This window comes from Pongo abelii, chromosome 1 (genome assembly GCF_028885655.2).
Source record: "Pongo abelii isolate AG06213 chromosome 1, NHGRI_mPonAbe1-v2.0_pri, whole genome shotgun sequence".
In the NCBI taxonomy this organism is placed as follows: Eukaryota; Metazoa; Chordata; class Mammalia; order Primates; family Hominidae; genus Pongo; species Pongo abelii.
Window position 1 is genome coordinate 178947222 of NC_071985.2, and position 20580 is coordinate 178967801.

At 52.8% G+C, this 20580-nt stretch overlaps 1 protein-coding gene across 13 annotated transcripts in view; it reads left to right on the forward strand.

Moving 5' to 3' along the window:
• SSBP3 (single stranded DNA binding protein 3) overlaps nt 1-20580 on the forward strand; it is a 177928-nt gene that overhangs the window by 129196 nt on the left and 28152 nt on the right. For 5 of the 13 annotated variants that reach the window (XM_024246600.3, XM_054534412.1, XM_054534417.1 and 2 more), the window contains one exon: nt 18811-18870. The exons of 2 other annotated variants lie outside the window; for them this stretch is intronic. In XM_024246600.3, the coding sequence (XP_024102368.1) occupies nt 18811-18870 (60 nt within the window). Of the gene's footprint in view, nt 1-17838; nt 17920-18810; nt 18871-19064; nt 19164-20580 lie in introns of all 13 variants that reach the window. 6 more of the 13 variants (XM_054534388.2, XM_054534391.1, XM_054534400.2 and 3 more) reach the window with 3 other exon arrangements.

The following is a 20580-nucleotide window of genomic DNA, read 5'->3' on the forward strand; positions in this document are numbered from 1 at the left end:
GAGATGTGACCCAGACAAGAAGAGGGGAGAGAAACGCATGACCCAAAATCTTTCCTCATCTCCTGCAGAAGTAGCTGGGGTTTCTCTGGGAGAAGGGCAGCCTCCTGAGGGCTCTGATGACTGTCTTGAAGTATCTGAAGTTCTGTTATGGAGAACCTGCCATGTACTCAGAGATGCCCCTGTGAGCCCTCAGCCCCAGATTCCAAGTCCTTGAGAGAAGAGAAAAGGGAAGCCGATTTGAATCATTGTATGGAAGACATTTCTGTCATCTGCCAAATTAATGATGAAGTGGTGAGCTGTTTGACAGTGGTGGTAACTAAGCAGTGGCAGGATGCCCAGTGGAGAGCCTTGGGCACTGTGAGCTGTGGGGTGGGTGATGTGTTCACAGGGAGGGTCAAAGCCCAGTAAATGAGAACATACCCCTGGCAGCAACTGGGGCAGTTCCCAAAAGCTGAGCCAAATGCTGTCCATTTCCTGCCCTGCTCTCCAGCGGGAAGCAGGAGCCAGCAGAGGGAGCGGACATTCCTCCTGCCAGAAAGCTGCGGCGGCAGGAAAGGCCTCTCTGTGCTGACGAGGACAAGTTTGTGACAAGGGGAGACTTTAGAAGAATTAAACCACCTTGTTTGCTTTTGGTTTCCAAAGGCTGTTACTAGTGGAAGCTTGGTGGTGGGGCGCTGGAGTCCCCACCCATCTGACAGATGGTGAAGTGAAGGCAGGGCAAGGGAAGGAGCTGAGTCTCAATCATGTGAGACCCGGACGGGCTTGCTTGGTCGTCCCTTAGCCCCTCTGTCAGACGTGGTGTGTAAGGGCAGGGACCTGTCAGCCACCCAAGAGGCAGCCACAGACCCTGCCGTCAAGGGGCTCGTAGTCTGGTGGAGGGGGCAGGCAGTGACTGAGTGCCACGCTGGAGAGGTTGACAGGAAGAATACCGTTGGGGCCAGGCACAGGGCATAGCCAGTATGGCTTGTCTGGGGAAGCCTCTCTGAGGGGCTGACATTTGGGCTGAGGAGGAGGAGGCAATTGGCAGTGAATAGAGGTGGGGGAGTGTGCCAGGCGAGAGGGAGCCTGTGCCAGGATGTGATGTGATGGGGCAAGTTTGGGGTGGCAGGGGCCTGGACTACAGGCTGGCGTGTGGGGATGGAGCCAGGAATAGACACAGGAAGTTCTTAAAGTCAGGGAGAGCCATGGAAGGTTCCTAATAAGGAGAGCAACGCGATCCCAGGAAGAGGTTCCATGGCCTGGAGGGGCTGGGCCCTTGGCCGGCTGGCCAGTGTGGAGTCCAGCTGCGGTCCCCTCTGGAGGTGGCCGTGGCCCAAGCAGGAGTGGCGGCTGGGTGAGACTGAGGGCAGGTTTCCTGCCTGTGACTGGTGGCCTCTAGTGGATGTTGGAGACTAAAGGAAGCCCAGCTTACTGCCCGCATAGGTTGGGGGCAGGAGGCAGGTGTGGCGGTAAGAAGCCAAAGCTGGTGCCTGCTATCTCAGCAGACCCCTTACCTGGGGCTGCCCAGCCTAGCCCTCCTCACCTACCCCAGCCAGTGCTCTCAGGCCTGAGAGTAGAACTGTCTGACGCCCTCTTATGTTAATAGTTGCTGGTGGAAGCACTCTCCAAGTTAGAAAAGCTGTTCCCTGCTGTGATTTCATTTGACTCTATGAGATAGTCCTAAGAACCAATAGCATTCCCACTGTATAGATGAGAAACTGAGGCTCAAATTGGCCAGTGCTCAGGAAGACAGGCCTGGGTGGGGCGGTGGGATCCGCAGCTTCTTGATAACTGCCTGTCTGTGGGGAAATAAAACCCTCTCCCCATTCTGGGCCTCGCCTGGCCCTGTCTGCTTCCCTGCAGGTGGGGGAGTCTGTCTGATAGATGCAGCCTCCTATTGGGGAAGAGGACAGAGGTGCTGTGTCGGGGTGGATGTGTTCGCTCCTCCAGGGGACAGAAGCACCACCCCCTCCAGCTCCTCTGCCCTGCTGTCCGCCTCCAGACTGACAGAAGGCAGGGTCACTCCTGCTGAGAAGGATTAGAGAGGAGGCAGGGCGCCCCAACTGCTGGGCTCCAGGCCACAGTTGGAGGTGGGGAACCACTGCTCTTCCCCACCCCCAGGCCCCACCTGTTCCAAACTGACTTGGCTCTGGGAGCGGCAGCCCCTCCTCTGGTTACTGTGATGAAGCCTCCTGTCCTGGGAGTGGGACACTCTGGGACACCAGCCCTGCTGCCAAATTCCTGTGTGTCCTTGGGGAGCCAGCCTTCCCTCTCTTGGCCTTAGCTTGCTCCTCTGTCCAGTGGGGGGTGCTGGCCACTTGGAAGCACATGGTTCTGGGCTGGTCCTGCCCTCCACAATCTCCTGGCCAGTGAAAAGAGGCCTGGGGCAGAGGAGAGGGAAGAAAGCCTTTTTTTGCTTGCCAACACCTCCCCTGCAAAGGTCAGGCTGTGCTCCCCTCCCTGCCCGGCAGCCAGCCTGGTGCCTAACGTCTGCCCAGCGGCAGATGACCGGCACTGGGGCTCCTAGCAACAGTGGACAAAAGGTTACTCCTGACGTGCCAGGCTGCCTCGGTGGCGGCTGGCTCAGCCCAGTCGCCCTCCCTCTTAAATAGGAAAAAAAGTTGTGGCCCTGACTTGTGTGCGTGCCTCTGTGCACGCATGCCTGTGTGCGCACGCATGTGGACATGTTTGTGTCTGCACACTCGAGCCGCCTCTCCCTCCCTCTCTGAAAAACGTGAACTCCACATGTAGCACCGTAACTCTCACTGATGAAATGGAAAGTTGAACATTAATCAATGTCTGCCGCCCAGTTAGCTATGCATCAGCAGGCAGCGCCTGGGAGATTTGCTCAGTAACAAAGCACCCAGCAGCTGCTTGGGCCTTGACTGCCCCCTAACGCAGAGCCAGCCCCGTGCTACAGAGCCCAGCTACACACCACCTCTTCCTGGCCTCCCAAGCGCGGAATGGAACTCTCACTCCTCTCTTCAACCTTTTGAGGGAGGGAATGGGGAAGGAGTCTCTGGCCTCCTGGACTTGGGAGGCCTGGGCTCTGTTCTTGCTGCTGTTCCTGGCGAAGCCCTCACTGGGGCTGTAAACTGACTCCCGAATCTCTGGCTTTTGTAGATCTGATACTGGAAGGATGGGTGTCAGTAGCTGTCTTCACCTCATGCTTATTAAGAGCTTGGGCTGGTTTATCCTTTCTCCTTTGGACCTGAGTTTTTACTTTGCGTTTTCTTAGAATGGAGTGATTTTTCCCTGTGCGTGGAAACTGCTCTGCCGCAGGTCGGCAGCTCTCCCAGCATGGTACTGTGGCTGCTCCCTCTGCCCCCACAAGGTCCTTCTGTCCCTCATAGGGGGAATGGGAGTGGAGACCCCTGCGGGGCTGGAGAGTATTTTTGTTTTGTCTCTTCATAGCTGACTGAGGGGTGGACTTTCTTTTGCTCCTGTCCCCACCTGCCTTCTCAGCAAATTATACTGAGGTTTTTCTCCTTTTTTTTTTTTTTTTTTTTTTTAAAGGTCAAATTCCTTAGCCTTTGTAGCAGAAGAGGTTTGAGGAAGAGAATTCCAGCAGAATCCTGTAATAACACGCCTCGGCATGACATGGATCAGGGTAGACCCCCTGAGTAAGCTCATGCCACAGTGGGAGGGACCTGCCCTTCAGGGGAGTCTGGGCTGGGCTCTGGGCCCAGGCATTGCCCTGGGGGTCAGAGGCCATTCCAGCATCTAGCTCAGTGTGAGGCACTGTTCTAAGTTCAGGGACCCACAGTATGGGGTCAGGTTCGTGTCCTGTTTCTGCCTAAGTTAACTCCCAGGCAAACTCTCCCTGAAACACTTCCTCTCCGAAAGAGGGCCTTAGAATCCCTGAAGCTCCTGGGCCAGGCCCACCTGTGATCCTGTAAACTTTTCTCTCAGAAAAGCCCCATCTCAGGCCAGACATGGTGGCTCACGCCTGTAATCCCAGCACTTTGGAGGCCGAGGTGGGCAGATCACCTGAGGTTGGGAGTTCGAGACCAGCCTGACCAACATGGTGAAACCTCGTCTGTATTGAAAATAGAAAAATTAGCCAGGCATGGTGGCACGTGACTGTAATCTCATCTACTCAGGAGGCTGAGGCAGGAGAATCGCTTGAACCCGGGAGGCAGAGGTTGCAGTGAGCTGAAATCACACCATTGCACGCCAGCCTAGACGACAAAGCAAGACTCTGTCTCAAAAAAAAAAAAAAACCCAGAAAGAAAGAAAAGCGCCATCGTTTGTTTCTTGCTCAAGACCAAATGATGGTGGGAAAGAGACTGGGGACATGGTGGGGTAGAGGGGCACACCCTTCATGAAGTGCCAGGTCTGTATGCAGCACAGGCATGGGGATGGGAGGGCACCCAGCTCGGCGTCAGGGAGGCCACAGAGTGGCTGTGAACAGGGTCTTTGGAGCACGATGGCCCTGCACTTGGCTGGCAGTGTGATCCTGGCAGTGACCCAGCCTCTTCAGGCATTGTTTCCTCAGCTGTGCTGTAGGAACAGTCGCACAGCAAATCATACTGTGTCCTTTTTGGAGCTGTGGTGAGGATTGACTACACATATAAACCTATATTCAGGCCACACGTGGTGGCTCATACCTGCAAATCCCAGCACTTTGAGAGGCCGAGGCAGGAGGATCGCTTGTGGCCAGTTTGAAACCAGCCTGGGCAACATAGACCCTGTCTCTACAGAAGAAAAATGAAAAAATTAGCGAGGCTTTGTTGCATAGGCTTGTAGTCCCAGCTACTCTGGAGGCTGAGGTGGGAGGATGGCTTAAGCCCTGGAGATTGATACTGCAGTGAGCCTCGATCACACCACTGCACTCCAGCTTGGGCAACAGAGCGAGACCCTGTCTCAAAAGAAACTCAAAAATCTATATTCACGTCAGTAATGGTTTATTATTACTGCTGTGGAAAGATGACTGGGCTTCAGGATCCGTGTTGACCAGCAGCTGAGCCTGGAGCTCCCAGCGTGCCAGTCAGCTCATCTGTCCCTTCTGTCTTGGACAGGGAGGTGCTGGGTCCCATCCCTCCTTCACCTTCTGTGAAAGTCGTCCATGCTTCCCGGCGGCCTCTGGTGTCACACAGCCTGGGTGGGCACATGGATTCCCTCGAGAAAGTCAGTTCACCTTTCTGAACCTCAGTTGCTTCATCTGGTAATTGGGGGCGATGATAGCCCTGACCTCTTAGGTTGGCTGTGAGAATGCCATGAGATGATGTCTATGAAGCCCCACCTGGTGTCTGTGCTGGGTTGGCTCTGGAGACCTTAAGAGTTGTTGTAGGCATGTCTGGGACTGTTCTTTTCTAGAGGCCCAGGTCTTTGAGTTTACCCAAGAACAAGAGCTGCCTCAGAGTTTCTCCTCTTTCCTGGAGGGAGTCTTAGGGGCATGGCACAGCCTTAGTGACATTGATGTGTGGAAGAGGTTCTGGGGTATTTTTGAGATCTGCTAGCTTTTTAGTGTTTAACCCTTCAGTTTGACCAACATATTTGGCACACCTAAGCACCAGGCCCTGTTTGGCCCTTTAACACGTTACCTCCCTTCATCTTGTCCACCTGATTTACCTCCCTTAGCCCCTGCCACCTTGACTCCTAGTGCCCTGCTCCACCGCACAGGAGCTGCTGGGGGAGGTCAAGGCTGGGAGGCAGGTGTTGTGTGTCTGGGAGCCTCTGATTCTTTTCCTCCCAGGCTTGCTACCATGAGTTTGATGGAGACCAGCTCTGACCTAGGGAGCTGGGTCTTCACCTGTGCGCCTGTGTTCTGTCACTGGTGAATTTCACCTGAGTATCATTTGAGTTTGCGTTCCCCACCTGTAAAGCAGAAGCAGCTCTCCCCGGTTCATCAGGAAGATGAACACTTGTGCCAGTGTTAGGTGTGTGGTCAGAATGAATGGCAGATGGGAAATCCGACAAGTGCTCCTTCCCAGAGGCTGGCATCTGGTCATTCCTTCCTTCAGCATACATTCAAAAGCCACGGCTTTCTGCCCAGCCCCGCTGTGCTTCCAGGGTTGGGAGGTAGGGCAGCCTCTGGCCCCCACACAATCATAATCCACAGGGCAGACCTAAGCTAGGCTAACCAAAGGTGAGCATGTGGCTCATTCTCCTCTGTCAGGTGCTGTTCCTATCAGTGGTGCCCCTTCATTAGAAGAATGAATGAGCTCTTCGTGGTCTAGCCTTGCTACCCTCGCCCCACTGTTGGACCAGCTATTGTTCCACAGGGCAAGCACCAGAGCTGCTGGCTCTCAGACCTGGCCTCTGCCCCTCTCTCAGTCTGCTGGGGGTTGTTCTACAGGCTGCAGCCTTCTCCTCTCCCCTTCTTGAAGCTTCTTCCCTCTCAGGTCACTTTTATTCAAGAAGACTTTGACAAAGTCGTGCCCTTTCCTTGGCTCAAGGTCAAAAAAGTTATGCCCAACATGCGTATCTAGCTAAGTTCCTCTTCGCTAGATTAATTGTAGTAGCCAATCCTGAGGAACTTACTCTGGAGTTGTAGAAAAGGTCCAAGAGCCTAGAAACTTCGGTCTGTTTTGGGAAGTAGCTTTATCTTCCTGGACCATAGTGTCCCCTCCTGTAAATGCAGCAGTGTTAGAGAGTGTGGATATAAGAGTCCAGTGGTGAGCAGAAGAGACCTGGCCCCTGTCTTCTGGGCCATCAAGGGCTTTGGGGGCAAAAGAAATGGGGGACTACTTCTAGGGCCAGATGACTCTGGTGGAGTTTGCTGAAGAGCACCCAGCATCGGGTGGGATTTCTCTTGTTGAGGGGCATGCTTGCAACTCCAAGAGCAGCTCAGATTAGGACAGCTTACGTGTTGTAGGCAAGAAGGGTAGCTCCCTGGGCTAATAAGGAAGGCTGTGTGAGGTAATAAGGAGGGCTGAGCCAAAGAAAGGAGGTTCCTGAAAGATTCCACGAGGCGGGGAAGATTCTGAGCCACAGCTTGGTGTATTAACAGCTACCCTTGGTAAGGGCTGAACTAAGTACTTGACTCCTGACATCTCAGTTAGACAGTTCTCTGTGAGGCAGGTAGGGTGGCCGCATTTTACAAGGGAGATAAGTCAGTTTCAGAGGGAACTATAGGCCGGGCTCCAAGCCCCATGAATCTGGGGCTTTTCCAGCAGCACCACAGAGCTGCTTCTCATTTTCTGCCAAGTTTGCCAGGTATTGTTGCACCTGCCCGTGTGACCATGGGCCCGACCTCCCACATCTGTGTCTCCCAGAGTCCTCGTTCTTCCCCTGCTCCATCCTGTTGCTTCATCTTAACAGAGGAAGGAGGAAGAGGTCTTGGGCCATTCCCCAAGCTTCTCAGGGAGGAAGAAGCATGAAAAACCACCCACTCATCCAGGGGGCTGCAAGACTAAAAGGGAAAAACTTGGCAGACTTTGCTGTTCCGTTCTTAGCCCTCTTCTGCTCATTGGGCAATTGGGGTTGAATTAGGGGCATTCTGGATTTGTGGTTTCCAAGGCCTTGCAGCCCCCCTTCCTAGTTGGATATGATGAATCATTACTTTTTGTAACTGTCTGGGGTGAAGGGGCAGGGCAGGAAGGCTGTGTGCACCCGTGTGTCTGGAGAGCTTAAAAGTAGAGCAGGAATTCTCTGGGTGGATGAGGCAGTGCCTTTTTAATATGCACCTCACCTTCGCTGTGTTGTCATGATTAACAGTGGAGCCTGAGCGCTGGTGAGCGGTGGCGGAGGCCGGCGGGCAGAAGTGGGATGTGTCTTTGCAGCACTATCCATTTTCAGAGCAAAAGGAAATCTTTTCTGGGGGGAGAGGATCAGTTTGGCAAGGCCACGTTCACCCCATGTTCCAGAGGACTGGAGTGGGTCTGGATCCCGGGCCCATCTCTTCCTCTCCAGGCTTGTCTCTCCTGCACCAGTAGAGGTCAGGGAGAGAGAGGGGTGCTGTCTGGACTCTTCCCCTGGGGCACAGGATTCCCACCTTCTGTGCCAGCATTAAAGAAGGCTGGGAGATAGGCATGGTGGCCCACGCCTGTAGTCCCACCCACTTGGGAGGCTGAGGTGGGAGGATTGCTTGAGCTCTCAGGAGTTTGAGGCCAGCCTGGACAACATAGCAAGACCCTGTCTCTAATTTTTTTTTTAATAAAGAGAGCTGGCTGTGCAGGGCTGGGATGTGACTTAGCGGGGCAGCAGGTAGGATGGAAGGAGCCACTCACAGATGGGAATCTAATAGGTTTCCAACTTGAGAGAGGGCATAGAAACATCTTTGGAAAGGAACAGAATAGATATGTGATTCCCAAGATACAGATCGTGTTGCCATTTCCTTGGTCAAGCCCCCAAATGTTAGTATCCTTCCCCTTGGCCTGGTGGTCCCATCCCCACCGTCTTGTGCATAAAGTCCTCTAGAACCACACCCAGGCCTGTCTTTGGGCTGCATAAATGCCATCCTCACGGTCCAGAATCCCCTTCCTTTTCTTCTCTGCCAGGAGACACCTGTTCATTCTGCAAGTCCTGCCTAAATGTGACTGTTCTGTGGTCACTGCTCCCTCACTCCCCAGTGCACTGGTATCTCTGCCTCTATTAAAGTGTTGCACCCTGGTCTCACTGGCCAGTCTGGAGCTCTTTAGGGAAGGGCAGAATACTGCTTGTTCACATGTCTCCGGCACTTAGCTCAGGGTACTGGGACCTAGTGCCTGGTTAGAGTGACTACCAGGTAGAGGTGTGCTCAGCCCATATGTTCTGGATATTGGGCTGTGTTCTTGAAAATAGTAACCCCGTTGTATGGATACATGTGGAATACACGGAGAATCTCCAGCAGGAAAGCCCTCCTTAAGCATTTAGTGGCTGGAGGCAAAGTCACGTCTCATAGCCTGCCCCTTCCCAACCACAGCCATTCGAGGTGGAGCCTTTTCCTGGCTGAGATGACCCCAGAGAATCCAATTCTTTGTGAATTCACACCACAGGAAAGGGTCCAAACAGTTTGAACCTGCCAAAAGAACTCAAGGCTGGGATTCAAGCTCTGGGAATATTTGTGCTGGCAAACAAGGGAAGGGCTTCTTCCCCAGCATTGTGGCAAGAATGAGACTGGAGAGACCATCAGCAAGGAGGGTTGTGACCAGCCAGCTGGGCGTGAGCGCTGGGTTTTGTGTTCCGATGAGGCACTATCACTGTGTTCGGGAGCAGTGGCCAAGAGACCAGGGCTCATTGATTAGTGAGCATGGAGGGTGTTTGTGTGACAGCCAAATTCAGGTGTGCTGATGCCTGGCCAGTGCTCATTCTGTTTGTCCTCAGTGGCATACATCTTGGCTCTGATAATTAATGCCTTAATGTCACTATACTTCAGTTTTCCCCCTTTGTAAAATGGGGTTAACTTTTGCCTCATTTGCCTTACGAGAGAAATGTGAGGTTAAAATCAGAAAGTGTAGCATTGTTTTGTTTTTCCTTGAGAATTAAAGAAGACTCCAGTTTTTTCCCTCTTCAGTCTTGAGGACCATCATCTAACTCAGGGGTCTGCAGACTTTTTCTGTGAAGGGACAGCTAGGAAATATCTTAGACTTTGTGGGCCCTCAGGTCTTTGTAAGCAGCCGTGGACAGAACACGAGTGAGTGTGGCTCTGTTCCGACAAAACTTTATTTTCACTGTGTTCCAATAAAACTTCATTTACATTGTATTCTAATTAAACTTAATTTATAAAAACAGGTGGCAGGCTAGTTTGACCCTGACTTGACTGTAGCTCAGCCTGGTGGCTGTGCTTTTGGGTTCCTTGTGCTGCAGCCAAGACCAGCCTTTGCCCTGGTATGCAGCTTGGTGCGAGGGCCCCAGCCTAGACTTTGAAGCAGGTTGGACCTGGAACCAATGAGCTCACATATCTGAGGCTCAATCTTCCCATCTGTATCATGGCAGTCACAGTCCAGGCGCTGGAGAAAGAGGCACTGGCAAGCAGTGTGTGGAGGAGCTACGCATTAGGTTTTGGACGCTGCCTATACTTTCCATTTGCCATGTTTCCTCCCTTTGTTTGGGAAACCATCACTTGCTGATTCTGTTCCTCCAGGAGGCAAGTGAGTTTCATGCCTGGTGAGCAGAGCCTTCACTAAGCGCCCCCTCTTCATGCCTCAGCAGGGATGTCCAGGGAAGCCAGATTCCTAATGATGCAAACCCTGCACCCTCGCTGTCTGCCCAGTGCTGCCCTGGCTCCTTGGAGAGACTGCTGGGAGGAAGGGAGGTTAGCTGGGGCCTTTGCTCTCACGGAAATCAATGAACCATTTGCTCACCTTTGCAAGGAGTGGACCTTGGTGGCTGTAAGGATCCCTGGTATTTATGCAGAGATGACTATAAAGGGGAGATGCAGTACATTCCTGCTTTCTCTAACTGGTAACTTCCCCACCGTCCCAGGAAGATGGTCCACACCATTGCCAGACCTCTAAACCCAGCCCCCTCCTTGTCCTCTCCCCACAAAGGGCCATTGATTGTCATGGGCTCTTCTGCTGGGTAGCCAGGAGCCCCACCTGACTGCGAGCTCTCGGAGACCATGCAGAAGCCCAGGCAGTTATTCCACTGCTGTGTGGCCCAGCTCAGCCCCCTGAGGACCCATCTACCGTGCATGTGCCAGGCCCACGCTGGGTGTGCAGGCAGGCAACTTAGTCACCTTCTGCCCTCAAGTTGGTGTCTCAGCCCCAGCTCTGGCCTGTAAACACACACACACCCACACCCTTCACACACACACACACCCACACCCACACCCTTCACACAACCCCTCTCCAAGCCATGCCAAGTTCATTCCCATAGGTTGAAATGAGGAAATAACTTTTCCGCCAAAGACTGCATGTAAAATTGACTTGCTTTCCCTTCCTTCCCCCGTCTGGTCAGCTTCCCTCTCCTCGGGGGCTGTGGGTGAGGCAGACCATGGTGACAGATTCCGGATGTCTGTGGCACCTGAGCACACCTTGGCCTTCTCCCCAGACTGAGCTTACGCCATTTTCTGTCAGTATTTGGGACCAAGGAGCAAATTGGATTGTCTGTCAAGTGCCTTTTGCTGTGTATAATTATTGTAATTTTGTATTCACTCAATTAAAGTGACACACCTAACAGGCAGATTACACAGGCCACCAGTACCGCAGGTCCTCTGCGTCCCGCTGCTGGTTGAGAAAACCCACTCCTTCAGCCTCTCCAGAGCAGTGGCCAGTGTCCTAGGAGTCAGGAGGGACGAGGATGTGTGGAGTGTTTTATCTCTTAACAACCTAAAACCTCAAGTCCCCTTTCCTCAGCAGCCTTCTGTGAAGACAAAAGATAGATTTGGCTGGGTAGTAATGGCGTCTGTCTGGGTAGCTGTCAGCAGTTTACAGAGAACTCTCCCAGCTTTCGTGACCCATGAGAGAATCATAGCCTATACTCCCCACCTCGCTTGAGGGATGCGCTGCCAAGACCCAGGGCGACAAGGCCAGGACTCCAGCCCTAGTGCTTTTTGGGTTTTGGGACCAGTGCCCTCAGCACAGGTCACAGCCTGTCCTCACACTTCCCCTCCCAGGCATGCCTCTGAACCCATAGAGCCAGGACTTGAGTCTCAGCTTTATTTCTCGGCAAGCCCATGATTTCTAGACAGGTGTAGGCAGATTTGAGGAATATGGGTGGCATTTGGGGAAGAAGCAGTGAGTTTGGGGAATATTTAACTTAACACATAGCTTATTTTCTCCTTTAAAAAATCGGTATAGGTTTATTTTGTTCTTGGTTTTGTTTTGTTTTGCCTTGTTTCATTTTTTTAGACAGGTCTCACCATCACCCAGGCTAGAGTGCAGTGGCATGATCACAGCTGACTGCAGCCTCCACCTCCCTGGCTCAAGGGATCCTCCCACCTCTGTCTCCTGAGTAACTGGGACCGCAGGCGCACACTGCCACACCTGGCTAGCTTTTGTATTTTTTTGTAGAGATGGAGTTTTGCCATACTGCCCAGGCTGGTCTCAAACTCCTAGGCTCAAGCAATCCTCCTGCCTCAGCCTCCCAAAATGCTGGATTGCAGGTGTAAGCCACTGTGCCCAGCCTGTTTGTTTTGCTTTTGTTTTTGTTTTTGTTTTTTTTGGTTTTATTTTTAAGGAGCTATGCTCCATCCAGCTCCAAGAATCCTTAGCTCAAAAGACCAACTTGGTCACCCTTTTGGTACTAACTTTTCTTCCTGGTTCCTATGAGCCCCAAGGTGTTAGATGTGCCTGCCCAGGGGCTTGTTGGGTCTTGCCCGTTGCCCATGGCAGTGTGGTCGCCTGCTGCCTCAGCCCTGCTGCTCTGGTTGGGCCCTGCCCCGAGGTACCTGTGGGGGTGAGTGGCCTGGCCTGGGTCCACATGGCACCCCCAGATATGGAGTAAGGAAAGGCTCTGTGTTTAGAGAGCGCTTGAAGGGCTGGAGCAGGAAAGCCTTCATGAAAAAGGATATATGGCCTTCAGCAGACCTGGTGAGATCAGGCCAGACGTCAAACTCCTGCTTTCCTTGTAAAGGGCAGGCGAGTGGCCACAGGAGCAGAAGGATGGGGACCAGGACTGGGGACCCTGTGTGCCTCACACTGCCAGCTGTGCCACAGCCCTGCAGTGTTTGTGGAATAGTCCTCGTTTCCTTTATGAGGGCAGTGAGGCTCAGCGCCGTTGGGAAACTGGACTCGGAATGAACCGGAGGAGCTGGGATTGGATCCCAGGCCTGCATAATGCTGGGCGCTTCCTGTCACACCACAACCTGCCTCTCCAGGACGGCTTCAGATGAAGTGCAGGGACTTAGCCGGAGTGTGCGGGAGGGCTGGGGGTCCTGCTGATGGTTCTAAAATGCTTTTCCGCAGAGTCCTTGAATCCGTTTTACAGTGGGAGTGCTCTGCTCCCCACGGTGTCAATGTGGGTAAAGGCTTTTTCACTGACCATCAGTGTCCACACTTAGGAGTTTTCGTGAAGTGGCCCAGTGTTTGCCTCGATCACACCCATAACAGAGCCTCCTGGGCCCTGCCTAAGTGGCTCTCAGGAGCTGCTGGATGGAACACTACCCAGTGCTGAAATTACAGGAGAAAGAATAACAAGGAACTACGGGAGTTAGTTGTCTCCACTCAGAGATCTTGGGGCCGGCTGAGATGGAATAGCGAGTCCATTAACAGGGTCCAGGGCAGCTGGAAGGCTGGACAGGAAGTGGGCATGTTTCCTGCCTCCTTTTCCCAGATTCAGGCGTGGGGATTTTCCCCCATGTTGGGGTCCACCCCAGGGCTTGGTCCTGCTGCCATCACCCTGCAGAGGCAGTGCAGTGCAGTGCAGTGGAAAGCTCTGACCCATCAGTGGACCCTAGTTCTCATCCCAGTTCCGGTTGGCTCATGGGGGTACCAGGCCTACATGCTGTGGCCACTCTGGGCCTCAGTTTACCTGTCCAGGAGTGAGAGGGAGGTAGGCATCACCCTCTCTTAGAGCCCCTGGCAGGTTAAGCCAACACTTAAGCTTATTTCTCTGTGTCATCGTTTTTGTCCTTAGCCTGGCAGCTCCTCAGGGTCAGGACAAGCCTGATGTGCCTCCAGACCCCAGCATGGGGCTGGCTGGCCACATAGGAGGTCAGCACCCGGCATCTCAGTGCTCTCCCAAGTCCTTCAGCCTTGGGTTCATTCCACTTTGCCCTTTGCTCTCTGCCCTGACAGATGACATGGAGGTGCCGCTCGAAGTCTTGTAGAATGATGGGCTACCCAGGACCCCCTTAGACTCTAGAATCAGACATCGAGGACTGGCTCCACCACGTAATAGCTATGCAATCCTGGAGTGCCTGTATCTTTCCAAGCCTCAGTTCCTTGGCAATAAAATGGGGCAATTGATCCCTTACTGCGAGGAGTCCAGGATTAGATGAGCTTATGTAGGTGGAGGCCACACTCCCTGTTATTGTTACTCTCACGGCCCCATTCCACTGACGAGATAATGGAAATGCAGTCAGGGGCAGAGCCAGGATTCGAACCCAGTTCCTTCCAAACCCTATTTCTTCATCTAAAAGAGATGCGAATGGGAATGTGATGTTGTGAGGAGAGCCCTGGGGTAGAGTTAGGATATGTGGTTCAGATGCCAACTAGTTTTCTGTGGTCTTGGAGAGGTCACACCTCTGTCATGGGCCTCTCTTTTCTCCTCCCCTGCAAATGTTGGAGGAAGGGATGATAGAATCTGTCAAAGCCACCTAACAGGTGACCCCTGGGCAGGTGCCATTCTCCCTAAGCATCTAGTAAGGACCCCCAGCCACCTAGTCTAGCCTGATATTTTGCACACCTCCGGGGTGCCATCTGCCCTGATCCACCGCATCCCTGGAAGGTTAATTAGGCAACCTCTGCAACTGAAGGCATCCAGCGCCCATTGGGGGAGATGGTCTGAATGGAGCTGGGCCTGCTGGCCAAGCAGTCCTCCAGATGCACCCATTTTTGGTTCCTCAAAAGCTTCCAGCAAGTGGAAGCCTCACCAGAGAGTTGTCCTGCATGGAAAAGCACATCAGTATCATCAACTTTGAGACTCCCTCCTCCTCTCACCTTCCACCACAGTCCACTCTGCCTGCCTGCTGAGTCTGTTCAGAGTTTGGGGAAGAGAGCAGCCCTCATCCCACCAAAGGTAGAGCCCTCAACCTAGATCCTTTTTTGTTGTTGTCTGCCTCCTGTGTAGCCTTTTGCCCGAGTGGGTAACAAATCCAAAAGAGCACAAAGTCCGTCTTCTTCAAACCTACCTGTGGATCTCTTGTTGAGAATGCAGGCTGGGAAGGAAGACGAGATCACTTTTTGTGGCCTAATAAAACAGAGGGCAGCAGAGCCCCTGACTCCTCATAGAGATGGGCAGCTCATCTGTCATGTTCTTTGCAGAAGCAAATGCTTCCACAAACACGGATCTCTGCCCACGAGACTGCTAGGCTATGTGGGGGTTCCTCCTGTGATGCCACAGGGTCTTAGGGACACAGCCCAGACACAGGGAATGTAGTGACGGAGCTCCGGGCTGAGTGGAGGTAGCGGAGACACGGAGGAGTTCTCTGTGGATGTGGACGTGGGTGGCCCGTTGGGAAATGGCAGGCGTTTGGCTCTGTGCCGAGAGGTGGGCAGGCAGAGCCTGTCAGCGCCTCACTGCAGATGGGAGAGGAGCTCTGTGCCCTGAGGAGGTGGGCACTGAGCTTTAGCTTGGCCTCTGTCAGGTATCATTTTTCTCCCTGAGTGACTGGTTGGCCTGGGCCAAGATTCCTGGTCCTCATCATTCTAACCCCTAGCTCCAAGTCAGAGGCAAGACTTCTAGCTGCTCTTCTCGCCCCAGATTTAACAGCTCGTTCCCCACTGTTCCCCACGAGCCAGAGAGGTGGTGGGGCTGGGCTGGGGTCTCCCTGACCAGCCTGGCTCCATCCTTAACCGCTGGTCAGCTTTTTTTCTTGAGGCAGCTGTGCCAAGAGCAAGCCTATGCCACCTCTGCTTATCCAGGGACTGGTCACCAGAGTCCCCCAGGGGCGCTTCTGAGGGAGGCGCAGAGGAGGCACACATGCCAGCCTTGCTCTCTGGACCTCAGCAGACCCCGGTTGGAGCACTGGTCCTTTGTAAAGGCTGCTGTAGATTGAGGCCCCACCGTGTGCGCCACACGCCCTTGGGTGCTTCACTTCTGTTTTCTCTAATCTGTCAGTGAGCCAGCCGCCTGCCCTCCCTGACCACTGGGCACACAGGTGTGAGGGGCTTGCCCAGAGCCCCACTGCTCGCCCTGAGGAAGCACTCAGTTACCAGGAAGGGAAGGACGCGAGGGAGGAGGCACTCCCTTCTTGCCAAGAGCCGAGGAACCAACAGAAGGCCTTTTGCCCCCTCTTGGCAACTGGACCTCACCCTTGAACCTTCCTCCTCTGTTCTTTTCATATTTCTTTTTTTGGGGGTTGGCTTCAAATTATCTTGTTTACATTACACCCAAGTTACGTGGTACAAAAGACTTGCAGGTGCAAATATGTCCCGCCTTCATTAACTCCCCTCCCTTTTTAATTTATGTGATTTCAATTTTCCTTCCCTGTACTGTTAATTAGGGGACCCTCTAATCAGTGCCATTATCACAGTGGTATTCATGTTTAGGAAAGCCGCTAAACAAATGCTTGCAAAATTGCTAAATGGCTAATTAATGTCTGTTAATTAAGAAAATTGCTCATGGTAACAAACCATGCCGTTGCTGGCAGCCGCTAGAAAGACACACACTTGTTGAAATTAGTAGCGTGGCAGGTAGGGGAACATCTGCTCCTCGGAGCTTTCCGGAAGTGAGCAGCTCCTCGCTTGGCCAAGAAACTCCCAGGCCTGTCAGCGGCGGCACCCTTGGGTTCCTGTACAGCCCCCTGCGATGTTCTCTGCACACCTCTTCTCTGTGGGCCCACGCCCCTCCTCCCCAGTGGGCAGGCGGCTGGCAGCCTGGCTCCGCAGGAGAAGGCCAAGGGGGAAACCCTACCTAGGCAGCTCCTCTCTCTTTTTAATTTAGCCACACCCCCTGTGCACATTTTGAATTTTTCTAAAAACCAACCTCTAAAAAACAGCACAGTCATGGGTGGGGAAGAGCGAATGGAGGCCTCTCTCCTCATCCCTGGCATCAGCATCCCACGCTGGATGGGCTGGAACGTGCTTCCGAGGCAGCCCTCTGCGCTTACTGACTGTGACCCATGGTAGGAGAGTCCTTTGGTGATGTGACCCAGTCTACACACACATGAATATTTACACACAAAACCGGGGTTCGTGAAAGACACCTGCCTTAAAATACACAAAGCTCTCTGACTTTTTTTTATTACCTCGGATTTTTAAGAAATAATTATTGCAGCTTGCTGAATTGCTGAGTGAGTTTCTACCCATAGTTTGTAACCCCAAGGTTGAAGTGAATTCATCTGCCCATGTCTTCTGGGGTGGGGTGGGGTGGGGGGGTTCGAGGTCAGCATAGCCCAGGGTTGAGGCGGTGGGGGTGGGGGTCAGCTTGGAACTGAGGTATGGAAAGGACAGCCCACCCACTCGCCCAGCAGTCAGGGGTCCCCACCCTTCATGCGCTTGCACCTCTCCCCAGCTCTGCACCGGAACTCTTGGGTTTCAGGGCTGGAGATGGGCCTTGGACCCATGGGGCTTCTCATCCAGCTCTGCCACTGACCAGTTTTGTGGCCATGGCCAAGTTCCTTCATCCCTCGAGACTCAGATTCCTCAACAGTAAAAATTGGAATGAGAAACCCCGCCTCACAGGGCTGCTTTGAAGTGCAGGTGAATTCACGGTGTGCGAGTCTGCGCTGCCCATACCATGTGGCCCTCACTCACTGTCCTCCCCACTCCCTGTGTGTGACATCTGTGGTGCCGCTTGCTCCTCTTGCCTCTGTTGTTTATCCGTCGGTGCCCCTGGCCCTCATGCCCCCAGGAAACCCGTCGCCTAGGCCTCTCCCTGACACTTGATCAGTCCTGCCTCGAGTCACTCATAGCCGTGTCACTGTCCCCCAGACTGTGAGCTCCTTGAGGGCAGGGCCTTTCCTGATCCTTCCCCACCTCCCGTGCAAGCGGCACCTACATGCTTTGCGCCTGGGTCCCTGTGTCTGTGCATCACTGTACTCCCTCTGAGCCTGTCTCAACCAACGTATTTAACATGGCAAACTCCGCTCCAAGGGTAGGCTGTGTCCAGGACTGTACTCCCGTGTGCTTTGACAGAGGTGCTTCATTTTTTGTTCTTTCAACCTCCTGTGAATGTATTTATCAGCTTCTCTCGCTCCCGCTCGCCGTTTTACACCGTTGAGCCGGCGACCAAAGCAGCAGCTCCACCACCTCCCACCAACCAGAGCCCACCCCCCCGCACGCCCGCCGCCCACCCTTCGTTTTGGTTTAATTTTTGTTCTTTTAAGCTGCTTCTGCGCTTCTCCATGTGCTGTGATCTATAACCTGCCTCTACTGTCTGGCCTCACAGGGTCCTCCGGGGTCACAGCCCTCGCCGCACGCACAGCCTCCACCTCACAATCCTAGCAGCATGATGGGACCCCACAGTCAGGTAAACGCACCGTGGCGCTCCCGCCCGCCGGGGACGCGGGGCGCGGAGGAAGCAGAGAGCCCGCAGAGGAAAAACAAAAATCAAAATGTGCTCTAGCCACTGCCTGCGAGTCTTTATTGACAAAATAAATTTTTTTAGAAATTTCTTTTTTCTAAAGATAGTCTTCAGTCCTCGGATATCACACCCAGCTTGGATACGAAACCAAAAGGAAAAAATATATATTTCTGTGACCTTGTCAGCGGCCTTTGCGTTTTTGTTTTTTCCTCTCTCACTTTTTGGTTTGGTTTTGAGTTTGGTTCACCATTTGTTTGTAACCGAAGCTGCATCCCGAGCCTTTTCTTTGTGCACTCGTGCTGCTGAGAAAGCTTTCCTGCCATTCCCCTGCATTAAGTTAGGGAGCCCGCTGTCTCCTTCCCGTTTCCATGGCGTTTCCCCCCCAGTCCTCGCTCCCCTCTCCATCCCCGCTGGTGGTTTCTGTGTGTGTGTGCCTGTGTGCGTGCTCGTGTGTCCAGCTTTGTCTGCAGACCCTTAAAATGTTACGTATAAGTCCTTCTTACCCTTTTATTTGCCCTTACCGAGAGCAGAGGTTTCCTCCTCTGCCCTGCGTTGATTTAACTGTTTTTCGTGTCTTATGCAAAGTCCCAGCCGCTGCCCTTCCACCCAGAGTAGATCTCCACAAACAAATGTGGAGTCAAGAGACACATTTGTTGTGTGGATCTATCGTTCCCTCTGCCCAAAGGAAGTTTTGCTCAAAGAGAAGAGGCTACCAGGAGAAGGAACTTAAAAGATCACTAGTTATAACAAAACTGGACTTTGTGGAGTGGAGAGCATTTGTGTTTGTCACTGTGTAGTAGAGCAGGCTGTCATTGAACTAATTCCCTATAATTGCAGCCTTTTATGTCACCGAGATACGCAGGCGGCCCCAGGCCCCCGATCAGAATGGGAAACCAGGTACTGTACCTTTTCATGTTCTCTCTCCCCTCCCTCAGCCATCCTTGGCCCTAGGTGGACTTTGACACAAAGAGGGAAAGGATTGAGGGGTGGAGGGGCAGGTTTAACGTGGCTGGTAGCTTACTAGCTGTTCCCCAGAGAGGGCCCCATGTCCCCGCTGTGCCCATGGTGCGGCAGTTCACCTGCCTCTCCAGATGGCCTTTGGACAGCCCATTCCGGAGTTCAGAAGGTGGCAGCAGATGGAGCCAAGGCGCATCTGGGATTGCAGGGTTTCGGCTATTCTAGAGAAGATGGTAATGCCCTGCCCCTCCCTTCCACCCGCTTCTTGGAAGAGGGTCTTCCTCCTTAATGAAGTTAATTGACAATGTGCATTTTTTCCTAGAAGCTTTTGAGAATTGCCAAGGCTGGTAAATATAATCCTGCTATTAGGGGGGGAAATGGCCCGTAGGAATGCTTAGATCAGGAGCCTGGATGCAGCGGAGCAGGAGATTTGTGAGTTTTTCAGCAATGTCTGCCTGCTTCCCAGACCCAACTCAAAACAAGAAAGGATTTGTTCGTGTAATTAGAAAAGGGGTCTGATTACGGGAGGGATTTTTGCCTGGGGTCATATGCCTTACGCTGGCCCATTAGGGTTGGCAATTCTAGGTGGTCTGGAGAAATCAGCCCCCATGCCACCCTCCCTGGTTCAGGGCAGGAGAGGAGTTGCAGAGGTAAATACGAATAGATGCCTCTTTTGAGGATAAACAGACTTAAAAGAAACTTTCAAGAAACATCAGGGAAATTTTATGCCCCAATTTTTTAAAACAGAATTATTTCAGTGACTTTGCAAAAGCCCTTCAAAACAATCTGACAGAAGCCCCAGCGCATCCAGTCCTTGTTCCCTTTGAACTGGGAGTTTAGTCACCAACTAAATTAGCATTGTCTGAGTGTGATGCTTTTCATTCTCAGGGCTCTGCAAGAAGGCTCCTGAGTGAGGTGATGCAGGCACTATGGAGAGATGATCATAACCAGGGGTTTCCAATTGTCTTTTTTTTTTTTTTTTTTTTTAACCGGAGTCTTGCTCTGTCTCCCAGGCTGGAGTGCAGTGGTGCGATCTCCGCTCACTGCAACCTCCGCCTCCTGGGTTCAAGCAGTTCTCCTGCCTCAGCCACCCAAGTAACTGGGATTACAGGTGTGCGCCACCACGCCCGGCTAATTTTTGTATTTATAGTAGAGACAGGCTTTCACCATGTTGGCCAGCTGGTCTCAAACTCCTGACTTCATGTGATGCCTGCCTTGGCCTCCCACAGTGTTGGGATTACAGGCGTGAGCCACCGTGCCTGGCCAGCTCTCCAACTTTAATGTTAAATTGCCTATCGGGTTCCCACCTTTTTTTTTTTCTCTCTCTCTCTCCAAAAATCCTTCATTTTCTATTTTCTCTGACATGAAGGGGACAAATTTGGACAAGAGGAATTAGAGACCCAGCTTTTTGAGCAAAAGAAGGGATCCCTGGATACATCACAGATGAGGAAACAAAAGGTCAGAGTGGAGGAGTGACTTCCCAAAGTGAGCTGGGCTGGAGTTGATCTTGGTTGCAGCCCAGTGCTAATTGTACTCTACCCTACCCCATTCCTCAGCCTTCACAGATGTAAGATTGCTGCCCCCATCTGTGTTTTTAACCCATCATCTCTGGGCCTGCTTTGCCGTGGCACATAGGGGCACCAGCAGCAG